Raw genomic sequence first — 27,099 nt, 5'->3', positions numbered from 1 at the left:
TAATAAATGCAAGGATGAAACCAGTCCCTTATTTCGGAAAAGGTCTTAAAAAAAGCCACGGGGTTAATACTACTAATTAGTATCTAAACATTGATGTGACACTTGCTTAAAAATAAGCAAAGGGAACCACGAGCCCTTAGTGTATTGTGCGGTGCTACTGTAGGTATACAGCAGCACTTGTTGCTAGAGTACCACATACAGTTGGTGCGGATTTGCCAGTAGCTCGTCAGTGTCACGATTTGCAAGTCGTTACCTATTTAAGGGGGTGTTTGGATATGAGGTGTTAAACTTTACCAGTGTCACATCGAATGTTCGGATGCTAATTAGGAGAACTAAATATGAGCTAATTATAAAACTAATTGCAGAACCCTATGCTAATTCGCGAGACGAATCTATTAAGCCTAATTAATCCATCATTAGCAAATGGTTACTGTAGCACCACATTATCAAATCATGTACTAATTAGGCTTAATAGATTCGTCTCGCGAATTACACTCCATCTGTGCAATTAGTTTTATAATTAGCCTATGTTTAATACTCCTAATTAGCATTTAAACATCCGATGTGACGGGTGTTAAACTTTAACACTAGTGAGCCAAACAGGCCCTAAATCGAAAAAATAAAAACGGCATGTCAAGGCGCATCATCCTTTTCTGACAAGGTCCTTTCTCCAATAAAAACAGGCGGTATGATTAGGTCTGCTTTTTATTTGTCCTTGAGGCTGCAATTGGTTGGGGTACACTGCCGGTGATGTATGATGCCTGCCGGCTGCCGCACCGCACCTTCTCGTCTCGTGTGTGATAACAATAAAGCCGGGTCTACCATGATGAGTGGTCCTCGCACTTGTCAAACTTTTTTGTTGCAACTTTATTTTACACAGAGGATACTCAACGAAACATTATCCTACGTGACATGTACATGCACGCTCAATGAACATTTTAGCTTGATTATTCTTGAGATTTTGTTAATGCCTGCGGATGGTCGACAGGGGTGGTAGTTAAATTAGCTTGAGAGCGTGCGTGGTCCTGTTGATTTTCCTATATGCGTCAAGGCGGTTCTCTCCTTGCGTGCAATGTTATAGATTAGGTCTATCGTTATCTAAGCAAGGATTCTAATGTGGGAGTCGCCAGCAAGCTGGTTATATATATTTACTAGAAACCCTGGCACGGCTTTGCCGCGCCCTACTGGAGGTGGGCCAGTGTGCCACCTTCTGATGGAAGAAGGTACAAGCGATATTATGCTTATTTATATACTTACAATCTTCCAGTGGATATGCGGTTGCCAATTCAACGGTTGGAGTATACAAGAGTTTCAGATATAGATATAGTACTTAACATACCACTTTTTGATAGATTCATTTCTAATCTTTCATCCCTGCTCACATAAATAAAATTGCACAATCGAAGAGGTTGCTTCATAGAAAATCATGAGAATCCTTCGATGGAATCAATGCAAGAGGACAGCCTTTGAAGATTCGAGTTGTACACTATATGTGGACCTGAAAAAATGAACCCATGATTAATCATTCTTCATGCCTTGATTGGTAGAACAGTATCACTTTATAAATATTGTATAAAAATCAAGTAGCAAGTAGCAACTTAGATCATTGGTAAATTTTGTATTGCAGATATTGTCTTTTATTAAATACTAGCACACCAGACAAAAAAATATTAAAATAGGCATATGCAATGTGTGTTAGATATATACCTTTGTTGCTCTTGATCCTTTTCTTTTTTTCCTGTTTGCTTCCTTGTTTTGATACAAAGAGGTCTTCTTGCTCCTCTTGCACTTTTTTCCGATTGGTTTTCCATTATCCACAAGAGTAAACACTTGAAACAATCAATTTGTTATAAGTTATCATCTACTAATTGTAAGCTCCAATATTATTCTCACTGCAGAATATGCAACACAAATTGCAAACTGAATATGAGTGGTCAATGTTTAGAGGAGAAAATGTATAGTGGTTGTTTCTCTAGTCAGATTCAGTAAGATGAGTATCTTAGTTTTTTGAAGGCAGGCAGGGGAAATAACTCTTATTAATTAGAGCAGAAATTTGGTTTTGTGAGCTCTGCTACATGGCAAGAAGCATGGAAAAATTACCAGCGTGTTTGTTAGCACTGCTAGCTGCTTACACATTGCAAGTTGCAACAGATGAGTGTCCAGTATGATTAGATTAAATGTGCTACCATAACATGAATGGCTAGAGGAATCAGATCATGCTCATATCTTGGCCTAGTGGTTACCCAAGGAAATCCCAAAATTTATTTTCATTCAAACCTGCTCTTTATCTATAATATATAATGACCAACAAGCCAGAGAACTCCATCTCTAATATCAGGATTGCAAGAATGAAATTTTGTTGATGCCAATGCAGGACAGGAATAGAAGAAAGGCAGGTACCTTCATAAATTAAAGTTGCTATACGCCTGGGAGGTTGGCATTTTGTCAAACACCTTGCCGGCACCGGAGGCAACGTCGGCTATGGCCACTGGAGGGATGGTGCAGGCATGCGAACCTGTGGCTGGAGCTGCTGCTCGCTCCACCATGTTGACTTGCAGCTGTGCGAGCTGCTTGTCAAGCTCACCCCATCACTGCACTGTAGGAGCTCTTACTTGGTGCCGCCGTCGCATTGATCTGCAGCTCGCGTGGCTCCATGGGTCGTGGCCACACTGATGGAGAGGCTGGGGCGGCCAAGGAGGTGGAGCAGCACAATGGCCTCCCGCGACCTCCATCAGCGCATCCCTGCGTGACGGCATCGACTTTTCGCCTGCATTGTTGGAGCCTATATATACTGCTCTTGGCATCATCATATAGACCTTCAGGGTGGTAGGCCGGCCTAAACTGCAAGGATAGAGATTTTGGGCAGGGTTAAAATAGTGAGTGCACAAATTAACCATTTACAAGTTTGTTTGGATTTCTGAAAAGATTTGAGAGGTTGACTGAATCACCTGTATTGTGTGATTCTTGAGGAGAGGATGGTCGCTGGTTGGTGGGAGATATGCACGCAGTCGATGATGTATCTATCTGGGATGAGGAATAAAACTACTATCAGTGTCAGATGGAAAAGGACTGTTCTAGCCAAAGCAATGCTCATGTCAACTTCTTTTGATTTTTCGAAATGTCTACTTCATTTCATTGAAAGATAAAGCTAAAGCTTCATATGATTGCAACTTTTAAGGGGGAAAATGTAGAATAAAATATGCAATATTAAGCTGACGTTGTAGAACTCTGCACATTGTGCTCAGAAACTCCGAGCAGGAAGCAAAATATTCAGAAAGGAAAGGCTTTGCCTCTGCTTCCATCAGAGAATATGACTTTGCAAGAGTCAGCCTGTCTGCAACAACCATTCATCTTTTTCTACTCTAGTTCGCTTGAATTTGCATTGTCTACCTCTAAAAGTCGAGAACTTTTTGGAAAAATTCTTCAAAGTGACAGCGAAAGATTACCAGCAATTATTGCCCAAAACCAAAAGAATCAGTGAAAAACAGCCTTTTTAGTTACTGAATAATGTGGACGCAATGCAACTTCACACTGAAAGTGCAGTGAATCATACAAAATACAGAAAAGTAGCAAACCAAGAAATCATTGATAAAAAAATAGGCCCAAGAACACTGCCCAACCAAAGCACAAAGCTCATCAGCACAAAGAGACCCCAATTTGAACTCCCATTCTGACAACATTTGAAACTCCAAAAGAAACTCATCAGCACAAAGCTCAACGAGCACTCAAAAGATAAGAGTAATCATCTGAAGCTCCATGGACGAGTAGCCACCCACCTCGATGTTCCTGATGGCCAGCTTGTTGAGCCGCTTGAGGTGCTGGTGCACCCTCCCCGCTGGTGTCTTGGCCTCCGCCCACGCCACGGAGCCGCCACCGCGCGGCCTCGCCATGTGCACCCCCCACTAACTGCCGCAGCACACTGACTCCTCCCACCGCTCAGGCGCTCAGCTCAACCACGCCTAACAAAGACACCAACGCCTGGCATTTGATCGAGCACCTTGTAGGCAGAACAGCACCATTCCAGGAAGGAGCAGCTGCTGCTAGAGCTGGCAGGGTGAGCACGGTGTGGACTGCAGAGGACACCACGGTGCTGCTGCCAGCCTGCCAGTGCAAGAACCCTGCTGCCGCTGCCGCTGTTGTTGATGCCACTGTTGGTGACGGAGGCGTGCTTCTGCGAAATTGCGACGAGCAGGGCGCTGCTGGGTTGCTGGGATCTGGCAGTTGCGACGGCCGCGGGTGTAAGCGGCGGCATCGCCAAGGTGAAGACCGCTTCGCTGCCCGTGCAGCCGTCACCCACCGTCGCCTCGCCGTTCGCACGCCCCCAGCCAGCGACGCCCTCCCCCGCCGCCACAACGCCCGCGCGGCCACCGGCCGCCTCCACCCCGCCGTTGGGGCTCCTCGATCCAGCGCATCGTGGGCTCTCCACGACCTCCGGTTGCCAGATCAGGCGGAGATAGACGGGGGGTTTGGAAATCGGGAGCGGGGGAGGAGGGAGGTGCGTAGACGGCGCAGGGCAGCAGCCAACGGTAGGAGAGACGCGTAGCACAGCAGGCGGGGGAGAACGCCGGAGATCTCGTCGTCCGCCTTGCTATGGAGACTCGGCGCCGCCACCGTAGCTTCGCTGGATTCCAGACGCCGCCGCCGCCGCCGTGGCTTGTGGCGCGTCGGAGCTGTCGTCATCGTCATCCGCCGTCGTCATCGGCGTCGGCGGTCTCCTACTTGAGGGACTCGGCCGAACGCGACGCGCTCTGCCTTGGGCTCAGCTGCCGGTGAAGTGGAGTGGGGGGAGCTTCTCTTGCGCCTCGACGGCCCCGGAGGCGTTGGGGCAGGCGGTGACGAGCAGAGGGAGGAGGCGGCGGCGGCGGCGGGAGGAGTCTACACGCTCGAGACGAATGGTCTAGAAACACAGATGCCTCGTGCCCGCTTTTGGACGGTCCGATCAAAATCCAACGGCTGCAAAAACGAGGCGACGTGGCCCAATCACGGCTCGAAAAGTTCACCGGATTTAGGTCTATGGAGATATCTTCTTTGACGCGCGCAAACAACTCGAACATTCCAATCGATGGCCGAACGGCGGTGTGCAAATGTGCAATACCACTGGCGTCGTCAAGGCTGCGGCCGGCCGAGGGCTGATGGGGACGCCACAACCGTTTCTTCACGTACGTCGGCCTTGTTCGGGCATCCAGAGCCTCCAAGATTTTGGCAAGCCAAGAGCTGGCAAAAAACTTGCCAACATTTTGGTAATTCAAATGTGAGACATTGGCACAACATTTGGTAGCAAACCAAATGGTGGCCAAATAATTGGTATGCCAAAATTTTGGCATGCTCAAGTTTTGGTTGCTAACCAATCGGGCTCCCAGTATCTCGTGTGTGCTTACTACATGCTTGTTGTGTCGTGTGTCGGCAGCTTATTGAAATACTATAAACCCTGATTAGGTATGCTGGGGACGTGACGACAAAGGTGGGGCGGCCGTAATGGCCTATCTCACAGTCGCAGCTCCATGGACGTGTACGTATGCTTTGTATGACTTGTCAAAGATGTTCGGATCGAGCCGGTTTTTCATACTGGCGAAGTGTTCACGAAAAAGTAAGTCCTGTTCCATCAGTTTGCACCGGCATATACGCGCGCCCAACTCGCGGCGGTCCGGGGCTCGTTCTCCCACTGCTCAGCGTGCCCGGTGCGTGCTACAACCGCTGGCTACCGGTGCATACGCGTAGCCCCACCGGGCCCGGTAGGCGCGGCGCATCATCCACCGGGCGGGACCTTGCTGTTTTGGGGGCTCCCGGGTCCCGACGGGACCACAGCCACACGCCGCTTTCCGCTCTCGAGCGCCCACGCGGCCACGCGCCCTCACGCAAATGGCCTTCCGGTCGCTGGGCGGTGGGCGCTCGGGCATGGCTGCGCCCTGCATTGGCCCGCAGCCTCCTTGTCCGTCCGTACCGCTTGTTCCCCACGGGCCACGGCAGGCAAACGCGCCGATTGGACCACTGGTTTCGTGCACCTTGACTTGCAGCATCATGATATTTCTGGCCAGAGGAGCTAGGGGCCTGTTTAGTTGTCCGATTTTGGGCAACTTAAATCACTGCATCAGCACTGTAGCATATTGTAGCGTTTCGTTTGTATTTGTGAATTATTGTCCAAATATTGACTAATTAGGCTCAAAAGATTCGTCTCGCAAAGTACAACCAAACTGTGCAATTATTTTTTGATTTCGTCTACATTCAGTACTCCATGCATGTACCGTAAGTTTGATGTGATAGGGAATCTTCTTTTTGCATAGTGCCAAAGTTAGGATTTTAGGGTAACTAAACAAGGCCTAGGTGCATGTTGTACCCGTGCCATACTCCTACGACGCAAGAAGACGTGTAGGATAGAGACATGCCAGCTGCCGGCGTCTGTACATGTTCCTTGACTTCTCTCCAGGTAGCCTGGTTTGGTTTCCTTGCTTATTTTTAAGCACCCGTCACATCGAATGTTTAGATACTGTTGACATCAGATTTTGACACGAATGGGATCGGCGTCAAGGGAAGAAAGGATTGGCCGATGCGGCAGATTAAAAGGTCACGACTGGCAATCGGCCGATTGGTGCTACAGTTGGGAATCGGCCGATTGCAGCTATAGTGTTTTGGCGGACGGAGTTGGTGGAGATCGACCGGTTGGAAGGCTGGAGTGATTAGGCCAATATGGGCTTAAAGTGGATCAGACAAAGAATATAGAGAGAGATTGGCTCGTGGTAGTACAATAACCAACTCCGATACGAGTTGTGTTTGTAGATATTCGTTTAAAGTTAGAGATAGATCCTAGTCGGTTAGGAAATCGTTTGTAACGAGCTATAAATAGCCATCTTTGGAGATTTGTAAAGAACACATCAATCAATACAACAAATCTACTATTTCCTCGTATTTTACTTTCAAGTCGGCGACTTCGCCATTACTTCTTTTTCTTTCACAAGTTCGTACGGGTTGGCAGGGCTGCATCGACACGATCTCCGGCCGATTCTGTAAGTTCCGTCTATCGAGTAATATCTAAGCTTTAACTTCGGGCGCATCACTGTCGTTTCGTTTAGATTTATTCACAAGTTATCGATATTTACTAGAATTATAGGTTTTATCTACCGTTCTAGTTTTATCACCAGTTATCCAGCTTGAGATTTGAACTGTCGGCTTTACCACTGTTCTTTTATCAATCGTCATATAGCCGATTAGATCTATTTCAAGTGTTGCTTCGTAGCGTTGTTTAGTCTGCTTTAGTAGTTTCTTTACAATCGCTGAGCGATTATCGGCTGTTTTATAGCCGATCATCTTTATATAGCAAATTGGCAGATTCGCTGATACGCTTTTCGAGATCGGAACCTTAGCCGATCGGAACCCCTGGAATTTGACACATTTTCTTCCTTGCCAATCAACAGGTCAGATTGGCTGGCACGCCGCGCGAACCGCACCAGGGCGATCACCCGAACAGGAGCTAAGCAGATTCACCCGTTTGGTTACTTTGGTTTATTTTCAGCACCCGTCACATCTAATGTTTAGATACTAATTAGAAGTATTAAACGTAGACTATTTATAAAACCTATTATATAAGTGGAGGCTAAACGGCGAGACGAATCTATTAAGCCTAATTAGTTCATGATTTGACAATGTGTTACTACAATAAATATTTGCTAATGATGGATTAATTTGATTTAATAAATTCGTCTCGCCGTTTAGCCTCCATCTGTGCAATTAGTTTTATAATTAACTCATATTTAATCGTCCTAATTAGTCTTCGAATCTTGACATGGACTAAAAATAAGGGGGTGTTTGGGAGAAGGAGACTAAATTTTAGTCCCCACCACATCGAATGTTTGGACACTAATTAGGAGTATTAAACCTAGACTAATTATAAAACTAATTACACAACCCCTAGGCTAAATCACGAGACGAATCTATTAAGCCTAATTAGTCCATAATTTGACAATATGGTGCTACAGTAACCATTCGCTAATGATGGATTAATTAGGCTCAATAGATTCGTCTCGTGATTTAGCCTAGGAGTTCTGCTATTAGTTTTATAATTAGCTCATATTTAATCCTCCTAATTAGCATCCGAACATCCGATGTAACAGGACTAAAATTTAGCCCTTGCTATCCAAACACCCTCTAAGTTGAACCAAATGCCCGATAGCAGATTAGTGCCTGTCACTTTATCAAAAAAAAAAAGATTAGTGCCTGTCACTCTGGCAGGCAGCCGCCACATGCGCGCACCGCCACCGCCGGCCCCACGGCGTAGCACGCCGCGTCCGCCGGTTGCCGGTTGCGCCCTCCCTATAAACTAGCGTTTCTTTTCGTCGCCGAAGCGGAATAAACAAACCCCGCCGCAGCCAGTCAGCCGGGCACAGCAGCAGCGCCAGCGCGAGGCGAAAACCCAACACGCGCACGCGCTGCGCCGCTGCCTCTCCCCCTCCGCTGCTTCCTCCTCGTTGCGGCGAGCCGAATCCATTCCCACCGCGCCGCCGGTACCGACCCAGAGCTCGGGTACGCCGAGGCGAGGGCCGCCGCCGCGAGCATTTCGCCCGCTTAGCGAGGCCGTTCCGTACGAGGGGGCAAGATGTTCGCGAGCAGGCCAGTGGTGCATCCGATGGAGGTCGCGGCTCCGGCGCCGGCGCCGGCGAACCCGGCGCAGCAGCCGCCGGGTGTGCTGATGAAGGACCTGCCCGGGATGCCGGGGACGCCCAGCGGGCTCGGCCTCCGCGTCACGCAGCTCCTCTTCGCCGCCGTGTCGCTCGCCGTCATGTCGTCCACCAGCGACTTCGCATCCGTCTCCGCCTTCTGGTACCTCCTCCAGCCCGTTTCTCTTCATTTCCGATTTACTACCGCGTTTTGTTCTCCGGCCGCTTGGTTAGGATTTTGGAATTGCATTGTGCTCTGCTGTGATTTGGTGGATTAGAAAAAGGCAAATTCGTGTGATCCGTGATGTTCAGCTAGATACCTTAGCGGGTAGTAAAAGGGTATTCACACTTGTAAGTTTGAGGTAGTTGAGCGTGGGGCTTGCTGTTGAGGAGTTAAAGCTCCTGGGACTTCATGTCTTGGATTGTTGCTTAATTCAGCAATGGGATGTGAGACCTTGGAACTCCTTTTCTAACACTGACGTGTGCGCAGTTTTGCGTGTGACTTACTCTGAACCACCAAATTGTCTTGCTCCGGGTTCCTTTCACACAGGCCAGTCTTTCAGTTTTTCACTATGGTCGATTGGTTTTATAACCGTGATTTGAATAAAGTCTCGGTATGTGACCAACTGCTAGTTTGTGAATCCAGTTGTTACACCTAATTAGTTGTCATCTTTGCTCGAGTCCTGTGGCTTGCAACTTCTCTCATGGTAGGAGCTGCCACACGCTCGTGACATGTTATTCTGTTTTTCTTTTTCAAGAACCGCTCTCAAGGCCTCAAGTTGGCACATAGACCAGAAAAAAATAGAGAAAAAAAAGGAAAGCCTTATGTGCTAAAGGTAGTGTATTTGGAGTGCCCTATTCAAATAAGTGTGTGCAAGCAGCATTCGTTTCAATTGTAGTTCAGTATTTGGTTCTGTTGGTTGTCATATTGCAGACTGTTGAAATTTCCTTTAGCCACTGGGCTCCAGCGCTAAAATGGATACTCCCTATGTTTTTTAAATGTTTGATGTTTAGGACAAGCTATTTAGTTTATTTTTGAATTTATCGGCAGATAATGAATGTGGGCAAGAAAATCTATATCTCTGGTCAATAGTTTAGTGCAAAACAGTGCTAGGACATTGCGCTGTATTTTCAAAAAATTTACAAGGTTTAATTGAGTGCTTAACATCCATCTGTTCTCTCGACCTTTTCCTGATCTGTCCCTGCTCAGGCTTGAGTTGCGACAGGCCTGTTCTGGCCTTCTGGGTCTAGATTGCCAAGGTTATGAATAGATCGTATGACTGCTTAGTTGAACAACGTTGAGCTGGGGCTGGAGTGAACACAGGGGTCTTATTAATAAATAGGAAGCCTTGACATTACAAATTTGTTTCAGATATATGGTGTGAAACTTTCTCTGCTACACATTTTTGGGTGAATGGTAGGCCATCGCATTATCTACCATGGTAACACAGGGATCGCAATAACATATTATAACCATCATTGTCTATATTATCGGTTCTCTTTAGTGATCAGAACCACTAAATGATCTTTCTCTTTCGTTTTCTTTTGGTAAACTGTGGGATAAGCAGAAATGTTTGGAAGCAGCTTTTTTCATATGATAATCATGGTTTATCATGGCACTTCATTGCCTCACTAAACGATTCCTGGTACTAATGTTTTAGTCTGTCATAAACCATGGTCTATGGATGCCCAACCTTTCCAGTGATTATGTAGTCATTTCTGAAGAATTTCCATAAAAATAAACTTGTTCATCATACTGCAATATGGAACAATGATAATTGTACAAATAAGTACAGTGTGGCTCCTGAATTAATTAGAATGCTAAGATTAAGGTAAACCTCTATTTTATCTGAAAAAGGAATATTTTACTAGTTTATTTGGCATGCAATATCTACTATTTTGTTACTTGTTTTCTGATTATGGGCAGTAGAAATTTATATATGCCTGGTGCTATTTTGTTACGTATTCTTTCTTTTATTTATTATGATTTTGATAGGCATGAGTGGGTACTTTTGCAATTGTAGAGAAACAGGGACGGTGTTCTTGTGGGTGAAAATGAAAATTCTGATGCATTCGTTATTTGTTTTTGTGATTGACTTTTGTATGCCCCGTTCTGCATTTCTCTTTGGCATCCTCAACCTTGAGCCTTTGCCCCCTCATTAAATTTGGTTTAGTTTTTCGTGTAACAAACTGATGAATTGTCTTTTTGGCCAGCTACCTTATTGCAGCAGCTATTTTGCAATGTGTTTGGAGCCTGTCAGTAGCCATTGTGGACATATATGCACTGCTTGTTAAACGTTGTTTAAGAAACCGTCGGCTTGTTACTCTCTTTGCCATTGGAGATACGGTATGTAAAACATTATCCTTGCTCTTTGTGATGCTTATAAAATGGTTAAGTCAATACCCAATAATATTTTGTAAGGTTTACAGATAAGTGCTATTGAACAATTCCTCAAGTCTCCTCTGTAGTGAACTACCCATGACACAGAAAAGTACCATATAACTGGGATTATTCCGACATTATTTTAAGAATATATTGATGTGATGATGCAGAATATCAGTTGTGTATCGCAAATAAAGCAAATAAGTAGTCTGATTATACAGTCGACTTAAACTGCCTCTCCAGAATTGCAGATTTGCTTAGCGGAGCTAGGAGTGCATTTATCTTTTGATTCCCTGCATTCTGTTTTAGTGACTACAGTTGTTTGATGGCAGATCACATGCGGAGTAACATTCTCTGGAGCATGCGCTGCGGCAGGAATCACCGTCTTGATCGACAACGATCTGAACATATGCTCGGAGAACCACTGTTCTAGTTTCATGACTGCAGTAGCAATGGCATTCATGTGTTCGTTTTCTCTCTCACCGTCCTTTGTGCTGAACTTGTACTCAGTCGCATCTACCCGTGTCTTAGCAGCTGGTTAGAAAAGGAGGATAGAGCCTGATTTTGGAGCAGTTCGAGCACCCAACTGTGGTTTTAGCGCCAACGGGATAGAGTGGCCCCAGCTAATAGTATTAGAATCGGAAGCTGAAGTATGCGCATGATCCATGACTCGGGCATATCTAGTTTAACCTGTACAAAGGAAATAGGGAATGGCTTGTTCAGCGAATGCATTGCTGTGAAACCTTGCAGTTCTATGAGTATTTAAGTCTTTGCAGAATGCTTGGAACTGTTCGTAAGGAATCGATGCTCGTAGCATAAGAGGGGGAGAGGGTTGAATTAGTCAAACTTAAAATTCTTAACCTATACTTCCACTATTTGCTTCAAAATATAAACTAGATCATGCTATATAGACGTACAATCTATAATTGATCTAGTGCTTCCCACCCAAAACAAGTTTCGCAACCTAGAGCCGATCCTAGATACTACTCTAGAAACTACTCTAGAGAGTAAAGCACCTAAGTTGCAAGTATGAAATGTGGAAATGTAAAGGAGTGGGTTAGGAAGAATGCAAATTCGACACGACGATTTATCCTGTGGTATCGGTAGGCAAATGTCACCCTAGTCCACGTTGGAGCTCCACCAAGGATATGCTCCCGGTGACCAAGTCTCTCCCGGTCAAGGTCTTGGACTTGCAACAAAGGCTTGTGCCAAGCCAGATGAGAAGTTTGCCACTATGGCAAGGCTCACCACTCCCTCTCTTCCGGTCACCTTGATACCGTATCCACTACGGAGCTTCTCCACGAAGGAGGGGGTCTCCTTATACCCCACACACGGTCGTCGACGTCGCTCCACACCAAGCTGGAGGGTCGAAGACTTGTCGGCGAGCCACCAAGGCTCTAAGGCACCGGCACACCATGTACACTTGTGGTTCACTCCTTGAACCGATCACAAAGTAAGCACACTTTGCACTCTCTCCTCTCTAGACCTATCCTAGCACTAATCACTCTTCTAAACTTGTGCTAAGCCTTTGATTAATGACTTATGCACTTTTGGTGGCTTTGATGTCTTCTTGATGTGTCTTGCACTCTAATGGACTCTTGCACGCTCCGGCAACTTCAAATGGGTGAGTGGAGGAGGGTATAAATAGCCCAAGGCATCAAAGAGCTGTTGCTCCAACGGCTAGTTAAAGTGTACCATCGGATGTTCCGATGGTATGTATTTTTGTAGCATCAGAATAATTGGTGCTACCATATGCTCCTTTGTATTTTGACCATAACTCATAACTCCCATTTCGACGAACTTGTACTTGTTGGAAAGCCTATAGAATTCTACACATGATTTTTTAAAAAACTCCATACCATTTAATCACTTTTTGAGCACCGGATGAATGCTAAAAGTCCAAACTCCGGTCACCATGTCGCTACTCTTCGTATTTTGGTCCTAACTTTTTACTCCAAACTCCATTTTTGATGATCTTGTACTTGTTGGAAAGCTTATGAAATTCTACATGAGATTTTGAAAAAATTCAGACCTTTAAGTGTCGATGAATGATCTAAAAGTCCGACGCATACAAATTTTTAAGTGTCGGACCTTCCAGTGCCCCTCACCTATTTATCAACCTCTAGAGATTTTGACAAAGTAAATATGCAAACTTCGATGGTAGCATCGGATGATCCGGTCCATGTCCTTGTATGTTCATCAAATCATCCGTTGGGTGTATTTTTGTAAGCACCGGATGTTCCTCTGCTTAGTCCGATGGTACCATCGGAACTTACTGTAGCCATTTTTTTAGCAAATCTTATTTTGGGCATAACTTTCTACTCCAGAGGCTGATTTTGATGATCTTAGACTCTATGGAAAGCTTGTGAAGTATTATACATGATTTTGTAAAAATCCAAGCCATTTGATCAACCCAAAAATAATTATTTATGGGACAAGTACAGTTCATTCCTCTCTTTGTTCCGGCTTTGGTATCTTTATTTGTGATGTATCCATGGAACCTATGAAACCCTATAAGTGCTCATTCTTGATACACATATTAGTTCTTATGGTCATATTGTCATTCAATCACCAAAATCACAATCATCGCCTAGAGAGCCATTTTTATTACACTGTTAGAGTTTCTGTGTCCGGATGACTCCTAACCATGCACATCGCATATAGAGAGCTAATGGTGCTGAGGTGTTAGATAATCCTATGCATGTTCACGCGCTCCTGGTTAGTTAGAGTTTGTTAGAATAAGCTGAGCCTGATCGTTGTCATTTGGGCGCGTCCGTTGGCACCTGACGCATGTTGCGTTCATGCGGAGGTAGCGTGAGTCTTTAGGAAGTTTTTCAGGGCGCACTACACTTGCTTGGCCGGGGGGATGGCCCTGGCCGTTTCGGGCGTGTGGAGTGCGCGACATCGTAGATGTTAATGGCCAAAGCTTAGTTTGTTTGTTTGGGTATTTATTTGCAATACAAGGGTCAGAAAATCTGCCGCATTGCAGCACAGTTTGTGTGTGTTCTTCCACCTCGTGTTCGCGTGTCTCCATCTGAGAACAAGCTTGCCGTGGCAGTTGAGAACGCCGGCGAGCTCTGACATGATGAAGTCATCATAATTCATTGGCTTTTGGTCCTCTAATTCCGTCGTGTTGCTCTGATCTTTGCAAAGAAGCATTAAAATCCTTTAGTCTTCCTGACAGAATAGAAATTTTGGGAGTTTGGAAATCTATTAACTGTGGTTTAGTTCAGTAGAGTACAGACTCAAGCACACATACGTACAAACACATCAGCTGACGTTCCCATCGATGGTTGACATGCTTGCTTGCAATTGTGTGGGATTTCTCTCTTTCCCTGACAGATCGCCATGTGTTACTTATCTCTTGCGCCTCTTTGTTTGTTCTGAGATGTCCACATGTACTGATGCTGTACAGGAGCCAAAAGCCATGTCATGATCCAAAGGCTATTTGTCACTTGTAATCTGAAGCGGAACAAACATTTTTGTGTACCCTTTGTGCTGGAGCTTTCAGATCCAGGGCGAATACGACAGATCCATCAGCAGCTTATACCACTGTTAGCATTGTACGTAGAGCTCAGAGCACTGTTTGCACTGAAGCTTAATTCAAAATTTTACACAGAAGTTCCTCTGTAACATTTAGGTACAATGCAGGATTTACAGCCCACTGAAATCCATGCTCCCTAACATGGTAACATGCTTAGTATTTATGTCCAAGTGAGATTGCTACATATTACTATACTCGTATCTACTAAACACAACTCAAAAGCTGAGCCATTGTTGTTCAAGTGAAGTTGCCGTCATGGTTCAAGACGGAAGAAGCCGGCGGCCATAAGAACACAAGCCGCCTCACCAGCCGATCGAGTGCCTCCGATCCTTGGGCGGCTTCGTGCGCACCTTCGGGACGCCCATGGCGTCGTGCCGCACGAACGGGTTCAGCTTCCCGAGCTTCTTGGACACGTTGTTCATGAATCCGCCGCCGGCGCCGGGCTTCTTCGGCATCGAGTGCCGCCCGGACGGCGGCGGAGCGGCGCCGGTCGGAGGGAGCGGCGCCGACGGGTCCCTCAGGCGCATCTTCAGCCGCAGCAGCTCCATCTTGAGCTCGTCGTTCTCCCGCTGCAGCTGCGACACCTCCTCCGCCGGCGCGGCGCCGCCCCGGGCGTGCCGGCCCATGAGGCTCGGCGTCGGCTTGTACGGCAACGACGGGGGCGGGGACTCGCCGCCGTAGAACGACGACGCACCGCTCGGCGCGTGGGTGGGCGCCTCGCGCAGGCGCCGCTGCTCGTGGTACAGGACCTGAACCACCGTCTGCACCGGCAGCCGGTCGTTCTGCGCCGCGTGCGCGCACGCCTCCCGCGACAGCTTCTGGCAGTCCATCGCCTTGCACACCTTCTTCCTCTCCGGCTCGCTCAGATGCGGATGCGCCTGCAGGAAGGAATCCATAACCCATCGTGAACAGAATCATCGAGTTGAGGAACAAACCATAGCCAACAATGCAGTACAATAAATAATTGATCTGAGATTCTTACCTTGAGGTAGATGTCGATGGCGCGGTACATGCCGTCCTCGTTAAACCTAGCGCGTTCCGGGATCATCTCGGCGAGGCCGGTGAACTTGTCGATGGGCAGGTTCGCGTCCGATGCGATCTCAGCCAGGTACGCCTCCATGAGCCTGCCGACCATGCCGACGTCGTTGGGCGGCGACGCCGCCGAGATGAAGTCGTCGTCGGTGTTGTAGTCCAGCTGGGCCGCCTCGCTCTCGTGCTCAAGGTACCCGGCCAGGATCCTCTGCACCGCGTCGACGTCGAACGTTGTGCCGGCGTCCAGCGAGGAGGACGGGATGAGGAGGTCGTCGAGCACGGCCTGCCCGAGCTGCGAGGACATCCGCTTCTCGAGGTCGAGCCGGCACGCCAGCGTCGTGTCCAGGTGGAGCGCCGCCCGCAGCAGCATCGACAGGAAGCTCACGGACATGGAGTTCTTCTCCTTGGGCAGCAGGCTCACGATCGTCTCGAGGACCACCCGCTTCTCGTGCTCTTGCCTCGGGTCCATCTTCTTCTTGTCTCTGCCATGCATGTCCTGCAACAAGCTCGACAATGTCAGATGATGAATGCGAGAACTGTTAGCTGCACTGATGTTTTGTGAATGTAAAATTCAGAACATGTCACCAGTCTTCGCAGAGACTTCTGGGCATAGAGCATGATCAGGGTCCCCAAGGCAATTCCCTTGAACCCCCTCGCCTTCATCGCAATCAGGACTCTCTGGAACGTGTCGATCCGCAGCGACGTGAGCTCGTCGGCCCACCAGGCGTCAACGGCCTTCGACACGCTCACGCTGTTGTAGCCGCCGGCCGTGGATCCCAGCGCCGCGCTGAACTGGCTGTTGTTGCAGGTGATGTGGGCGATGGCGTCGATGCACCGGCCGACGAGGTCCACCTCCTCGGCCACCGGGAGGAGCTCCTCGGACTTGCGGAGCACGGTGACCGCGCCGGCGAGGCTCATCAGCGCCACGGCCTCAAGGTAGGCCTCCGCCCTGCCGACCAGGTTCCCACCGTTGCTGTCGTCGGTCATCTCCAGGTGCTCGGCGGCGCACCGCAGCATCGCGACGTTGTCCTCGGTGATCTCCAAATTCTCGCCGTAGCAGAACTTTGTGACGAGCTCGAACGCCCTGGAGCCGCCCGGCATGCCCGTGAGGTCGATGTGGGTGGTGAACTTGGAGCCGTTGATCCCCGACACCTGCTTCCGTATGTAGCCGCACCGAGACGCCAGCGGGAGCTGCAGCAGCGTTCGCGCCACTTATTGTCAGGACCGAAACTTTCTACGGATCCCAGCCAAGAACACAAACGGAAGCGCCGTGATTCTTGAGGTTACCTTGTGCAAGTTGAAGGTCGCCTCCCCGACCTGGATGGTAATATCGCTCGGATATTCTTGTGAAAGGACCCTGCAACAATGAAGCGGAACAAAGAGCTTCAAATTTCACAAACCTGTTCTTTTGAAAAGCTTCATTTTCAGTTTAAGCGAGTGACGCCATGAACAAGATCTGAAGTACAGATCACATGTTGCTTGATGAATAAAACTGCTGTTCGTTCAGTTTAACGCAATCTGAACAAGCTGTCTGCACCGGTTACAGACGGTTCATGCTTCATACCAACAATTGAAACTCGAACATGAAGAGCATATACCAAAATGGAAAGCAAAGAAAGCGAGGAGCAGTACGGGAGGAGGAGTTCGAAGGTACCATACCAGTCGCTGGTCCTCTTCATCGCCGGCGTATCGAACCGGCTCTCCATCCTTCAACCCTTTCGCAAAAGTCACCGAGCTACCGTACGTTCACCTCTCCCGCTCTGCCCTCCCTACGTAACTCCTCCCCCCATATTCTCCTCTCCTCCTCATCTTCCATCCCCGAGGCGACGTCGACGTCAGAGGAAATCGCGACAGTGCGGAGCGAGTGAAGCAGGTTCGGCCGCCGGAAGCCACACGCTGGCGCGCCATCGCACATCGCCGTGGATGGATAAATGCAGCGGGATAAAACGAATCCGACCAATCCGGCAGATTGTTCGTTTCGCATTTAGTTTTCTTTTGTCAGTGGTGTTTGGCATTTAGCTGCAACCCCGTGCCTTATCTGACGTCGTTTTTCCGGCGACTCTTCTTCGGCACCCAGCCGTGCTTCACTTCGCTTCGTACGCTGTATGCCTTCCCTAGTTCCCTGACTTGATGTGGACTCTGGACCCGACACCCAATGGACTCTGTCTGGAACACAATAATTGGGCCTCCCTACAAGAATGTTATCATGTCAAGGCCCATATAACCCGGGCCGACGGCCCAATAATTGGGTCTCGCCTCTCGGTCTTGACGTCCGTGACTGACCACACTGACGAGTGACGACGAAACGACCAATCAATGTTCAATGAAGTAATCCGCGTCCGACCACTGAAATTTCCAATCCAGCGCGGGCACCCAACCCGTCGCCGTCGCCGTCCAGTCCTCCACCGGTCTCGGCCCCCGTCGTCCGCACCACGCGGCCTCCTCGCACCTTCCTCCACTCGTCTCGTCCCCTTCCCCCTCCCCCTTTGCCTTTGCCTTGCCCCAAAACAAGCAAGCGGCGGCATTAAAAAAGGCCACGGGAACTTAATCCAACCCACCAGCCAAATCTGTGTGTGCCCTCGCGCAGGCGCAGCAGGGCACTGCCACGCCCACGCTCCCCTTCCCCGGCTGCCACATCCGTGCGCGGCCATGACGAGCGCCTCCGAGCTCTTCACCGCGCGCCGCGCCACCCGGGGGGCCCGCCTCGCCGACCCCGGCCCGGACCCGGATCCGCACGCCGACGCGCTCCGGGACCCGCACGGCCTCGGCGGACGGAGGAGGCGCCGCGGGTGCCGCCCGCGTCGCCAGCTCGACGCCGCGGGGGACGTGCGCCAGCACCTGCACACCGGGGCACCGCCGCCGCGACGCCGCGGGTCGTACACCGTGAGAAGCCTCCCCCGCCCTTGCCTTCTCCTCCTCCCTCCCGCTCGATAATTGTCGTATTGCTTGTGTTATGGTTGGATCGGTGCATCTCCGGCGTAGGCTTGTATAATTCGTCGGGAGGATTTGGGTTCCGAGTTCGGCCTGCGCGCAATTCTGAATCGTTTTGGTTAGGCTTTTCATGATCCCACTGGCACCACCATGTTGAAGAAGAATTGAAATGAGCCTAGCTCGTTGTATTGGTGTATGTACTATGTAGTAGATTTTGTTCGCATCATTGCTTATGGTCTTAACCCACACTTTTGCATTGCTAGTTGTGGATATACTTTGTGGCAAGTAGGCGTTTGCAGTTTGCTTAAGCAACGTACCTCAGAATTGTTTTTTGGGAAGGCTTGATGTATGAAACAGTAATGTCTTGTAATGGCATTTTTCTTTCATCACCATGAATACAACAATTGCCTCACCTAGTCATGTGCTAGCTTGGAATGTACATTAAGAACTGCATTCTATCCTGACACTAGAATTCTAAGTCGACGTGCACATTTTATCCATCAAGTAACTCTAGATTTCTTTGTCATGTAAATTGGATCTCAGATATTTTCTAGGGGAAGCTTCAAAGCATGGCAAATGATGCAATTCATTTCCCTTGGATATCTAACCAACTTCATTTAAGAAATTGTGCTATTGTTTGTGTCCGACATCGAATGAGAATGTTTCTCTCTCTTGCTCTCTACAGGACCAGATCTTATCATACCTAGACAATAATAACATTGGGGATTCTGCTGCTCGGAGGAACAGACTTGATAGGCTGATGTTCAGGACAAATGAACGGCTTCCAGGTGCTGTACTGCAAGCACAAGCACGTGTCCTGGAGAGACTAAGAGGCATTTCTCTCGGTTCATCTGCCTCCAGGCCATCTATTTCATTAGATGAATTTTCTGCTAGCGATGTGTTTAGATTCATCGACTTCAGAAACAGGGAAACCCGGCATCAGGCAAATGGGCCCAACTCTTCATCGTACCACCTGAGCAGTGAATCAGATGAAGAAATACCAACCATCAGTTCCACTAACTTACACAGGTCATCCGGACTTAGCAAGGCAGCTTTCTTGAGGCTGCAGATTGAGATTTTTGAGGCTAGCAAAGATGACAACAGGGAGCCCTCGCCGGAGTGTTCCATTTGCCTCGATGGATTCTATGATGGAGATGAGCTGATAAGGCTGCGCTGTGGTCACAGGTTCCACTCGACATGCTTGGAGCCATGGGTGCGCAAATGTGCAGATTGCCCATACTGTCGAACGAATATTCGGTCACGGTCCTGATGACAAGCCCCTTGGTTCCGATATAGGATTATAACCAGCACAAGAATGCATTGCTATACTTTGCTGTTTTGGTTGTGCCTGTTATCTGGTGCTTCTATGACAGCCCTGTTGAATTTCATTGTGTAACCCTGAATATCTTTTGTTGTGCCGGCCCTAAAGAGGCTTGAATAGTGTTTGTGAAAGGGGGCTGATAGAAGTATAGTTTAGGAAGCACCCTTATCTCTGTGTGTAAGCAAATAATCTTGTTCTACTCATGATAATGTTCTGATGTCTGAATTTCAGTTTCTATGACATGCATCTTGCTGTGAGGTGCGAGGAACATGGCTAATGTATGTCAACAGCGTCAGCTCTATATTTATCTCTCTGAATTTCAGTTCTTCGTTCTTTCTCTGAGCATTCTATTGAACAATAGAGCTCCGCATGGATCGGTTATCAGGAATAGGTTCACTATCGAAATGATCAGGGCGGTCGCCGCGAGGAAGGAGATGGTTTCAGAAAGCTGCCAGACCAGTTGAGCTACAGCAGAGACAAGGGGGTTTCGAGGCTTTTTGTTGATTTCCCATGAAAACGAGTTTGCGGCAGCAAATTTCGTGTCTAGCCAACACTCGACCAAGAATGCTTACTGAGGACAAAGCTGGGATTGGGTTAGTGCAGCTACAAATACCAGCAGTAGAAACGATTGCTGAGAAAGTATTAATCTCTGTCATAACGAAACTTCGGGCTACAGGATTGGTTGTTCCAAAGACATAAGTAGTATTTACTGTAGAACTGTCATCCTTCACTGAATTTAGCAGTAACATGCAGTTTCCACACAATCCGCACAAGCTGTCACCTTATTACAACAACTGCAAAGGTCGAATACTGCTAGCTCTGGGGACTACCAGGTTCCTAATCCTGTTGTAATATAAGGGGGACAAAGTACAAACAGATACCATACAGTTATTTCTGGTATCTTTCACATTTCGCATCCGAGCCTACCCCCTATAGAACTAACTACAGTTTAGATGACAACTACAAAAATTCACCACCCTTCCAAGTCAGGCAGTAAAAGTGGCAGCACTGATGCATGGCACAAGACCTGAAATTCTGCTTAGCAGCATGATCACCAGTCCAGTGGGCCACTGATTTATACAAGACCATTACATAGGCGCCAATTGGCCACCATGGAGGATTAAATTCTTGAGGTGCATCATCAAGCGTGCTAGGCATGGTGCAGCACATATCCAAGGATGAAGCCGACCACCCCGAAGATGTTTTTCCGAGGATGAGGTAGACTGCCCAGAAGATGTGGCAAGATAAGTTGCTCCAATCAGATTACACTACATGCCTTTCAACCTTGATTACCACAAACAATCTGCCACATTTGCGAAATGTGCATGACTCAGGCTCCAATTGGCCAAAAGTTACTTAACAACCAATGAATGTGTACCATACAGGCTGCTGATCTTGTGAGGCTTCAAATCCAATTGTGACCAAATAAAAACAGTCACCAAATTGTCCTCAATATGCACACAACTGCAAAATAAAAGAAATAGTAAGTATATACAATGGGTAAAATGCCAAGTTGTGCAACACTGAAGACAACACAAATTTTGTAACAAGGATTCAGTATGAATATAAGTGCCAATGTATGTACAGAGACAAGGTAAAAAGGCCACACCTTATTATAGACAATCACACCAAGTGATAAATGCATGAGCAAGTAAGAAATATGAAACAAAAACATTATGCAACATTTCTATCAAGATTTATTCACCAAAAGCTCCGGTTTAAGTAAAAAACATATATTCAGAATGAATACAAATATTTTTTGATTGGGACTAACAGTACTAGCCTTTATTTCTGTTTACTTGACCAAGAAACAAAATAATAATAGACAAAGAAAAGAAGCAGACTTACATATTACAAGAGCAGCCAGTGCTAAAACAACAAATTGAACAGGATGCCCATATCGAATTTGATATTGAGATCTTTGAAGCTGTCTATGAAGGGCTCCAAGCCAACCATAAAGTTTCTTATTGTATGTATCCTCATCACAAGCACTTAAGCAACTCTTGTTCCTTTCAAAGCATCCGTCTAAGCCCTACAATGAGGAATAGCAATATAAAGGATAGCGAAGTAAGATATAGCCAAAGAGAGAGCTATAGAACAAAGTATATTTGCATCATTCAGGTAAGATCCATTACCTGAGTCAACTGAGAAGTGTTCAGTGGGATAGCCTCTTCAACATCTTGTGGGTTAACACCTGCCCACCTCACAGCTCCATTTTTGCACTTCGTTCTAGGCTTAGATTGCAAGGCACTCGCCAATGCACAAGTTTTCACTATCTTAAGCAAAGGCGCTTTGTGTGGGCCATCAGATGATTGTTCCAAAGCTTCTTCACATTCATTAGGAATCGACATGCTCCATGATCCTATATCAGCACTGGCACTAACTGCTCTTCTGTGCCCACGATGCAAATCGTCCTTTGCTCTCCCGGAAATCAAATCCGTGGAACCAGCTGAATCCTTGGAGCTGTCGGTTGATATATCATTTTTCATCCTTGTTGCATTGCTGCCCACTTCAATATCACCTGCCAAAGTTGTGACCACTTTGTCTTTCTGCTGAAAAGGGCCGGCAGATAGGAAAGCCGCAAGGTCATCCCGCTCATCCTCATCCAAATGAACCCAGCTCAATGGGCCCCTCCCCTCTGCAACATTGGACTGTTTCAAGTTGTTTTCAACCTCTAATATGCGATAGCCAATTGCTGCAACAAAGTCATCATGCCTAGCTCTTGTATCTTTTCCTGCTGAGATAACATGGTCGTTCGATCGGATTGCACGCTCCAGTTCATCAAGCTAAAAGAAGGAAAATCAAATCAAGGAATGAGCTTTTCTTTTTTTAATCCAATAGCAATGTTCAAGTTTCTGTACTATAATTACAAACAACGTTCATAATGGTTTGGGCCCCTGACATAAAATGGATGATATAACCTCAATCACATACATTCACATAAATGTGGTCCTTAAAGCAGTTTGGTTTCTAAAACAGTTTTGCAAATACGGCAACTCATAAGCAGAAGAAATGAATCAAACACTATGGTACGCTCAATTGTCAGTTAATCGTTTAAGCAAGGGAACTTCTGTGGAGCAGTATTACATCTGTTACTGTCTAGAATATATCCATTATGTTACAAAACAGTAACAAATTTAGCAAGGGAACTACCGCAATCGGATCCCGGAATGGTATAACTACGAAATGAACGACGAGAGCAGCCAATTCACCTGCCACTTGGCGGTGCCGAGCGCCGTGTGCAGCTCGCGGCGAAGCTCGGCGGCCGTAGGCCCTTCACTAATGCCCGCCGCCTCCGAATCGCCCCCGCCCCCGCTCCTCTCCTGTACCCATATCCTGTACACCGATTCCATCCTGCAGAGATACCCCAAAAAAAACCCGCGAAATATTAGCACCAGATCCGCGAGAACGCGACGCAACCCGGGGGAAATATCCAAGGCGGAACGCGCCATGAAGACGAGATCGCCCGCCCCGCCCCCCCACCCCGGAAATGGAAAGTGCAACGCACCGATCGGCGGATTCCTGCACCTCCTCGGCGGCGAGGAAGAAGGGGTCCTTCTCCCAGCGGTCGAACGACGTCGCCATGCCCCCCTTGCCGGGTCAAAACCGAGAACCTCGGGCGAGAGAGAGATCGGATTCAGGATTTGAGCTGCTGGCGCGGTGGTGGTGGGGGAACGGCGAGCCTGGCTCTTTTCCCCTTCTCTCTCTCCTTTCCGCCCGCTTTTGCTCGCCGCTATTTCCTTCCTGGTGCGCCCGGCTGGTGGCTGCCTATTATTGCGTCGCGCTTGCGGGGACGGCGGGGTGGCGGGCGCGGCCGCGCTTGCGCTGCCGTGCTGGGAACGTGGCCACTCCGCTGCCGTGTGGGATGTCGGGATGCCACGCTGTTACCGTCAGATTATAAGATTACAATATCACCAAGCTGTTGCCATCGAAAATGCGTGCATACTCAAGCTTAGTTCTCAGCTGTTCGAGGTGGAATTGATGCTTAGCTCGCCTGTTTATCCATTTTCTTTCTCGTTAGGGATGTTTATTCATTTATCGGCAGCCTAACAAAAGATGCTGGTGTTGGCAAGCGACGCCGGGGTGGAGGCTGCTGTCGCATGCTGGCATAGGAGAGGCAGCCGTGTGATTGGCTGTGGCGGCTCGTCGCGTCGGCTTCTGCTTCTCCCCGCCGCGTTGACGGCTTCAACTATGGCGGCCTGGCTCTGACGCTCTGCCTTCCCCTCGGGTGCTTGCCGCGTCGGTAGTCACTAGTCAGAGGGTCGATTCGTGGATGTCTTCTAGTTCAATTGTTTACATCACCAGCGTCGCTAGAAGAAGAATGAGACCCACCTAATGCACGAAGATTGACTGGCGGACTATCAGCATATTGTATAGCTGAACCTGATGGCAGTTTCAGGCTTCCATCTTTTCCACCCCAACCAGTGATTAAAAAAAAATAGGTCATGCCATAGCAGAGTTTTCTGCGTATTCAACTGACCATGCGTGCTGGAAAAATCAAGGTAGACAAGGGACAAATATCACCTGACTGATATCTGACAAGCTGGCACTAACAAGAAAATCCCCAAGTGTACATGTTATTGTACTAGGAACAAAAAAAGGGGGGAGAAATGAGTCTAGCTATTGAAACAGGCAAGCTGAATGGCCAGCTCCGACAAAGTTATTGACACAGCTGAGATTTTTGAAATCACACTATCAGGAACACCGGAACAGCTTGTCTGATAGCTCGCTCGGCTCACATCTTCAGGTCCGTCGTCCATGTTCCCTGAACACTGGGGCGTTTCGTGACGTGTCTGGTTCGCAGCTTCACCACTTTCCTGCCCAGAGAGTTCCTTAGCCTGGTGGCTTGCAGTAGTATATCCTCAGGTGGTAAGTTTCTTACACAGACCACTCGCTCGTTATGGTTTTCTGCACAATGACAACACTAGTTAGAAAATTGAGAGAAAAATCAATAGTTTCCTGAGAAGAACAAAATAAATTTAGCCGACGAAATGACAAAAATGGTAGCTTTGTTTGAGGAATATCCTCCTAGTACTATCCAGTCCTAAAATAATTTATTTTACTAGTGGAAAATACCAATATGATCCCACAGGATCTTGCTTGCTTAGTGCATACCCTGGCCCCATTAATAGAACAAACCTATTTAACAACATAGAAATACATTACAAGAATCTTCATCAATCCACAGATTTTGTCGACATCCCTCCCATCCCACAAAAATTGCCAGATGGCCCTATTCCATCCAATCCAAGATGGGTGCTGTCATCCATTAAAACATGCACAATTCCAATGGAGGTTTTATGTTAAACATAATACATTTAAACTGAGATATGTCCACCTTCAGGCATGTTGCATTCCAAACAAAAAATTCAAGCCTGACTAGAGAGAATAGAGCAAGACCGACAAATGGCTACACTGATCAATGTTCAACTGAACATGGTAGATAAGCTACAGTGAAATGATTGTTCCTATGTTGTCTCCTCAATGCCAATCCAAACATCTAATGCCACTACCAGATGTGGCATCCCTATCAGAAATTTCAGTTCCACGGAATTCACAAACTATGTTACAATGGAGAATGGACAGAGCAAAAGATCTTACTGTAAATTCCTTTCAAGTTAGGATGTTGACCGCGGACAAGCTCAGTCACCACTTCTAAGTGTGGATTCTTTTCCTTAAAGGCTGGAAGATGTGCCTCCATGAAGGCCCTGCAATCATAAAAGGTGCTAGTTGTTACAGAGCAAATTTAGACACTGATATCCAGTAACAAAGAGTGCTAAAACCAGCACCACGTTGAATCTGAAGGGCCATACAGGCATACAAATGCCACTAAACTATAGTGTAGTGCTCTTCCAGGAAAGCAATATAGCTCCAGCAAAATTATGTTGAAGAACACAAATCAGGCATACTCATAGGTCATAACTTGTACTTCTTCCCAGATAACAGTACCGCTAGTCCCAGGACATATTTCTCTGTCTAGAAATGAAATTCCTGCACGGGAATTTTCCCTATAAAAGCTAAAGAGGCAACACGAATTATCTTTGGTTTCAAATCATAACTGCATACACGCTACACTAGTCTGCAAGGAAGCGCATCCTTCGTCACAATCGACTGACTACCGAACCAATTCCCGCATCGAAGAACAAAAATCAGCCGGATCTCCAATAATTCTCGCTACAAAACACGGAGGGCAACCAAAACACATGGTCTAGTGGTACTACTACAGTACTACTACCGGAATGAGGAACAAAACTACGGAGTATATCATACCTAATCCCCCTGCTGCTCCCTCCCCAATCGCAGTAGTTCACCACGAGCTTCTGCAGCTGCCATACCCCTCTCAGCGCCATCCTGCCGCCGCCCCGGGGATCAACCCAAACAAAGGAAAAGAGATGCGACGCCGGTCTCCGCGGTGGGCGAGAAGGAAGGGATCGACGAGACGGCGTCCGCCGAGGGTTGGAGGTGGAGACGAGACCGGCGGCGCGCTTCGTTAGGGTTTAGCCCAAGTTGCCCAACGCGGGGGCGGAGGGAGGACGATGGACGACGAATGGGAAGACCTCACGGCGGCCCAAGTTGCCCAACGCGGGGGCGACGAATGGGAAGACCTCACGGCGCGGCCTGCGACGGCCCCAGAGCGTAGAAGGGGCTCGGTATGTTTCGGCCTGTTTGGAAGTTTTGGAATTTTATTAAGATGTAAAGATGACTAATTGTTGCATTCCCGATTCATACCATTGCAAAATTGTATGAATCGATTGACTAATTGTTGGTCAAATTTTATCAAGTTCAACTTTTCCAATTCCTAATACATGGTATATCTTAGTAGGACCAAACATGATGCTTGCGTACAAAATAGCTTAAACACAAATTTGTCCCACGCAACAATTTCAATAAACGGATGAGCCAAGGAAAGTTTGAAATTCAAGAAAATTCATCATTTGTTAAACTACGCGTTGTGAGTTCTCGTGACATTACATGGACGAATTTTTCTGTGACGCGTGTTGGGCCCAAGCTAAACACAGTTAGATTACTGTTACAAGAGACATGAATCTCATATACGAAGCTCTTCTTAACACTTGTGCCAGTGTTTGAAAAGTGAATCCGGTGTTAAGCTGACCCAAGCAAGGTAGCTGGAAAGAAAAAAACCGAACATGGTCTCTGGCCCAACATACTATTGCTAGGCAGCCTAGTCGTGCAAAATGAAAACGGGCCCGACCATATCGCTAGCTGTCAAGTTCAGCCA

The 27,099-nt window shown here is 47.5% G+C and overlaps 5 protein-coding genes and 1 long non-coding RNA gene across 8 annotated transcripts; 2 read left to right on the top strand and 4 right to left on the bottom strand.

Annotated features, from left to right (window-relative positions):
- Nucleotides 1-1,202: 1,202 nt before the first annotated feature.
- LOC111255821 lies at nt 1,203-5,070 on the bottom strand. 2 transcript variants are annotated; one of them, XR_002675860.1, is made up of 5 exons: nt 3,777-5,070; nt 2,949-3,024; nt 2,401-2,841; nt 1,708-1,892; nt 1,203-1,498 (listed from the first exon to the last, which is right to left on the bottom strand). It is a non-coding gene; the product is annotated as an uncharacterized LOC111255821 (long non-coding RNA). The 2 variants fall into 2 exon arrangements; XR_002675859.1 differs by having other exon boundaries at nt 1,708-1,829; nt 3,777-5,052.
- A 3,282-nt stretch (nt 5,071-8,352) lies between these two features.
- Nucleotides 8,353-11,809, top strand: LOC101767721 (CASP-like protein 16). Its single transcript, XM_004985214.3, has 3 exons — nt 8,353-8,811; nt 10,863-10,995; nt 11,364-11,809. The coding sequence occupies exons 1-3, from the start codon at nt 8,588-8,590 to the stop codon at nt 11,571-11,573; spliced, it is 567 nt and encodes a 188-aa protein (XP_004985271.1). The 5' UTR covers nt 8,353-8,587; the 3' UTR covers nt 11,574-11,809.
- Nucleotides 11,810-14,561: 2,752 nt separating this feature from the next.
- Nucleotides 14,562-17,480, bottom strand: LOC101767323 (BTB/POZ domain-containing protein At5g67385). Its single transcript, XM_004985213.3, has 5 exons — nt 17,267-17,480; nt 16,895-16,964; nt 16,193-16,798; nt 15,558-16,103; nt 14,562-15,453 (listed from the first exon to the last, which is right to left on the bottom strand). The coding sequence occupies exons 1-5, from the start codon at nt 17,311-17,313 to the stop codon at nt 14,878-14,880; spliced, it is 1,845 nt and encodes a 614-aa protein (XP_004985270.1). The 5' UTR covers nt 17,314-17,480; the 3' UTR covers nt 14,562-14,877.
- Nucleotides 17,481-18,080: 600 nt separating this feature from the next.
- Nucleotides 18,081-20,160, top strand: LOC101766920 (probable E3 ubiquitin-protein ligase RHY1A). The gene is made up of 2 exons (XM_004985212.3): nt 18,081-18,490; nt 19,224-20,160. Exons 1-2 carry the CDS (start codon nt 18,257-18,259, stop codon nt 19,806-19,808), a joined length of 819 nt encoding a protein of 272 aa, XP_004985269.1. The 5' UTR covers nt 18,081-18,256; the 3' UTR covers nt 19,809-20,160.
- A 377-nt stretch (nt 20,161-20,537) lies between these two features.
- LOC101766501 lies at nt 20,538-23,782 on the bottom strand. 2 transcript variants are annotated; one of them, XR_002676007.1, is made up of 6 exons: nt 23,368-23,782; nt 23,072-23,213; nt 21,995-22,645; nt 21,708-21,891; nt 21,243-21,323; nt 20,538-21,162 (listed from the first exon to the last, which is right to left on the bottom strand). XR_002676007.1 is itself a non-coding variant. In XM_004985211.4 (5 exons), exons 1-5 carry the CDS (start codon nt 23,442-23,444, stop codon nt 21,295-21,297), a joined length of 1,083 nt encoding a protein of 360 aa, XP_004985268.1. In that variant the 5' UTR covers nt 23,445-23,780; the 3' UTR covers nt 20,538-21,294. The 2 variants fall into 2 exon arrangements, 1 of the variants encoding a protein (XP_004985268.1); XM_004985211.4 differs by having other exon boundaries at nt 20,538-21,323; nt 23,368-23,780.
- A 580-nt stretch (nt 23,783-24,362) lies between these two features.
- LOC101766094 (54S ribosomal protein L51, mitochondrial) lies at nt 24,363-26,432 on the bottom strand. Its single transcript, XM_004985210.4, has 3 exons — nt 26,130-26,432; nt 25,461-25,567; nt 24,363-24,767 (listed from the first exon to the last, which is right to left on the bottom strand). Exons 1-3 carry the CDS (start codon nt 26,207-26,209, stop codon nt 24,595-24,597), a joined length of 360 nt encoding a protein of 119 aa, XP_004985267.1. The 5' UTR covers nt 26,210-26,432; the 3' UTR covers nt 24,363-24,594.
- Between the last annotated feature and the right edge of the window lie 667 nt (nt 26,433-27,099).

Source organism: Setaria italica, chromosome IX (assembly GCF_000263155.2).
Source record: "Setaria italica strain Yugu1 chromosome IX, Setaria_italica_v2.0, whole genome shotgun sequence".
Taxonomy (NCBI): domain Eukaryota; kingdom Viridiplantae; phylum Streptophyta; class Magnoliopsida; order Poales; family Poaceae; genus Setaria; species Setaria italica.
Note: the sequence above shows the minus strand (reverse complement) of the source record. Positions and strands in the feature narration are given on the sequence as shown.

Excerpts from the sequence above, each read along its gene's own strand:
- LOC101767721 (XM_004985214.3), top strand. The coding sequence starts at position 8,588 with ATGTTCGCGAGCAGGCCAGTGGTGCATCCGATGGAGGTCGCGGCTCCG. Across the intron at positions 8,812-10,862 it reads GCATCCGTCTCCGCCTTCTG|CTACCTTATTGCAGCAGCTA; the intron begins GTACCTCCTCCA and ends CTTTTTGGCCAG. Across the intron at positions 10,996-11,363 it reads TCTTTGCCATTGGAGATACG|ATCACATGCGGAGTAACATT; the intron begins GTATGTAAAACA and ends GTTTGATGGCAG.
- LOC101767323 (XM_004985213.3), bottom strand. The coding sequence starts at position 17,313 with ATGGAGAGCCGGTTCGATACGCCGGCGATGAAGAGGACCAGCGACTG. Across the intron at positions 16,799-16,894 it reads CGACCTTCAACTTGCACAAG|CTCCCGCTGGCGTCTCGGTG; the intron begins GTAACCTCAAGA and ends ACGCTGCTGCAG. Across the intron at positions 15,454-15,557 it reads CCATCGACATCTACCTCAAG|GCGCATCCGCATCTGAGCGA; the intron begins GTAAGAATCTCA and ends TCCTTCCTGCAG.
- LOC101766920 (XM_004985212.3), top strand. The coding sequence starts at position 18,257 with ATGACGAGCGCCTCCGAGCTCTTCACCGCGCGCCGCGCCACCCGGGGG. Across the intron at positions 18,491-19,223 it reads GACGCCGCGGGTCGTACACC|GACCAGATCTTATCATACCT; the intron begins GTGAGAAGCCTC and ends TGCTCTCTACAG.
- LOC101766501 (XM_004985211.4), bottom strand. The coding sequence starts at position 23,444 with ATGGCGACGTCGTTCGACCGCTGGGAGAAGGACCCCTTCTTCCTCGCC. Across the intron at positions 23,214-23,367 it reads GTGCAGGAATCCGCCGATCG|GATGGAATCGGTGTACAGGA; the intron begins GTGCGTTGCACT and ends GTATCTCTGCAG. Across the intron at positions 21,892-21,994 it reads ACACTTCTCAGTTGACTCAG|GGCTTAGACGGATGCTTTGA; the intron begins GTAATGGATCTT and ends TCCTCATTGTAG.
- LOC101766094 (XM_004985210.4), bottom strand. The coding sequence starts at position 26,209 with ATGGCGCTGAGAGGGGTATGGCAGCTGCAGAAGCTCGTGGTGAACTAC. Across the intron at positions 25,568-26,129 it reads GGGAGCAGCAGGGGGATTAG|GGCCTTCATGGAGGCACATC; the intron begins GTATGATATACT and ends TTATGATTGCAG. Across the intron at positions 24,768-25,460 it reads TAACTTGAAAGGAATTTACA|AAAACCATAACGAGCGAGTG; the intron begins GTAAGATCTTTT and ends GTCATTGTGCAG.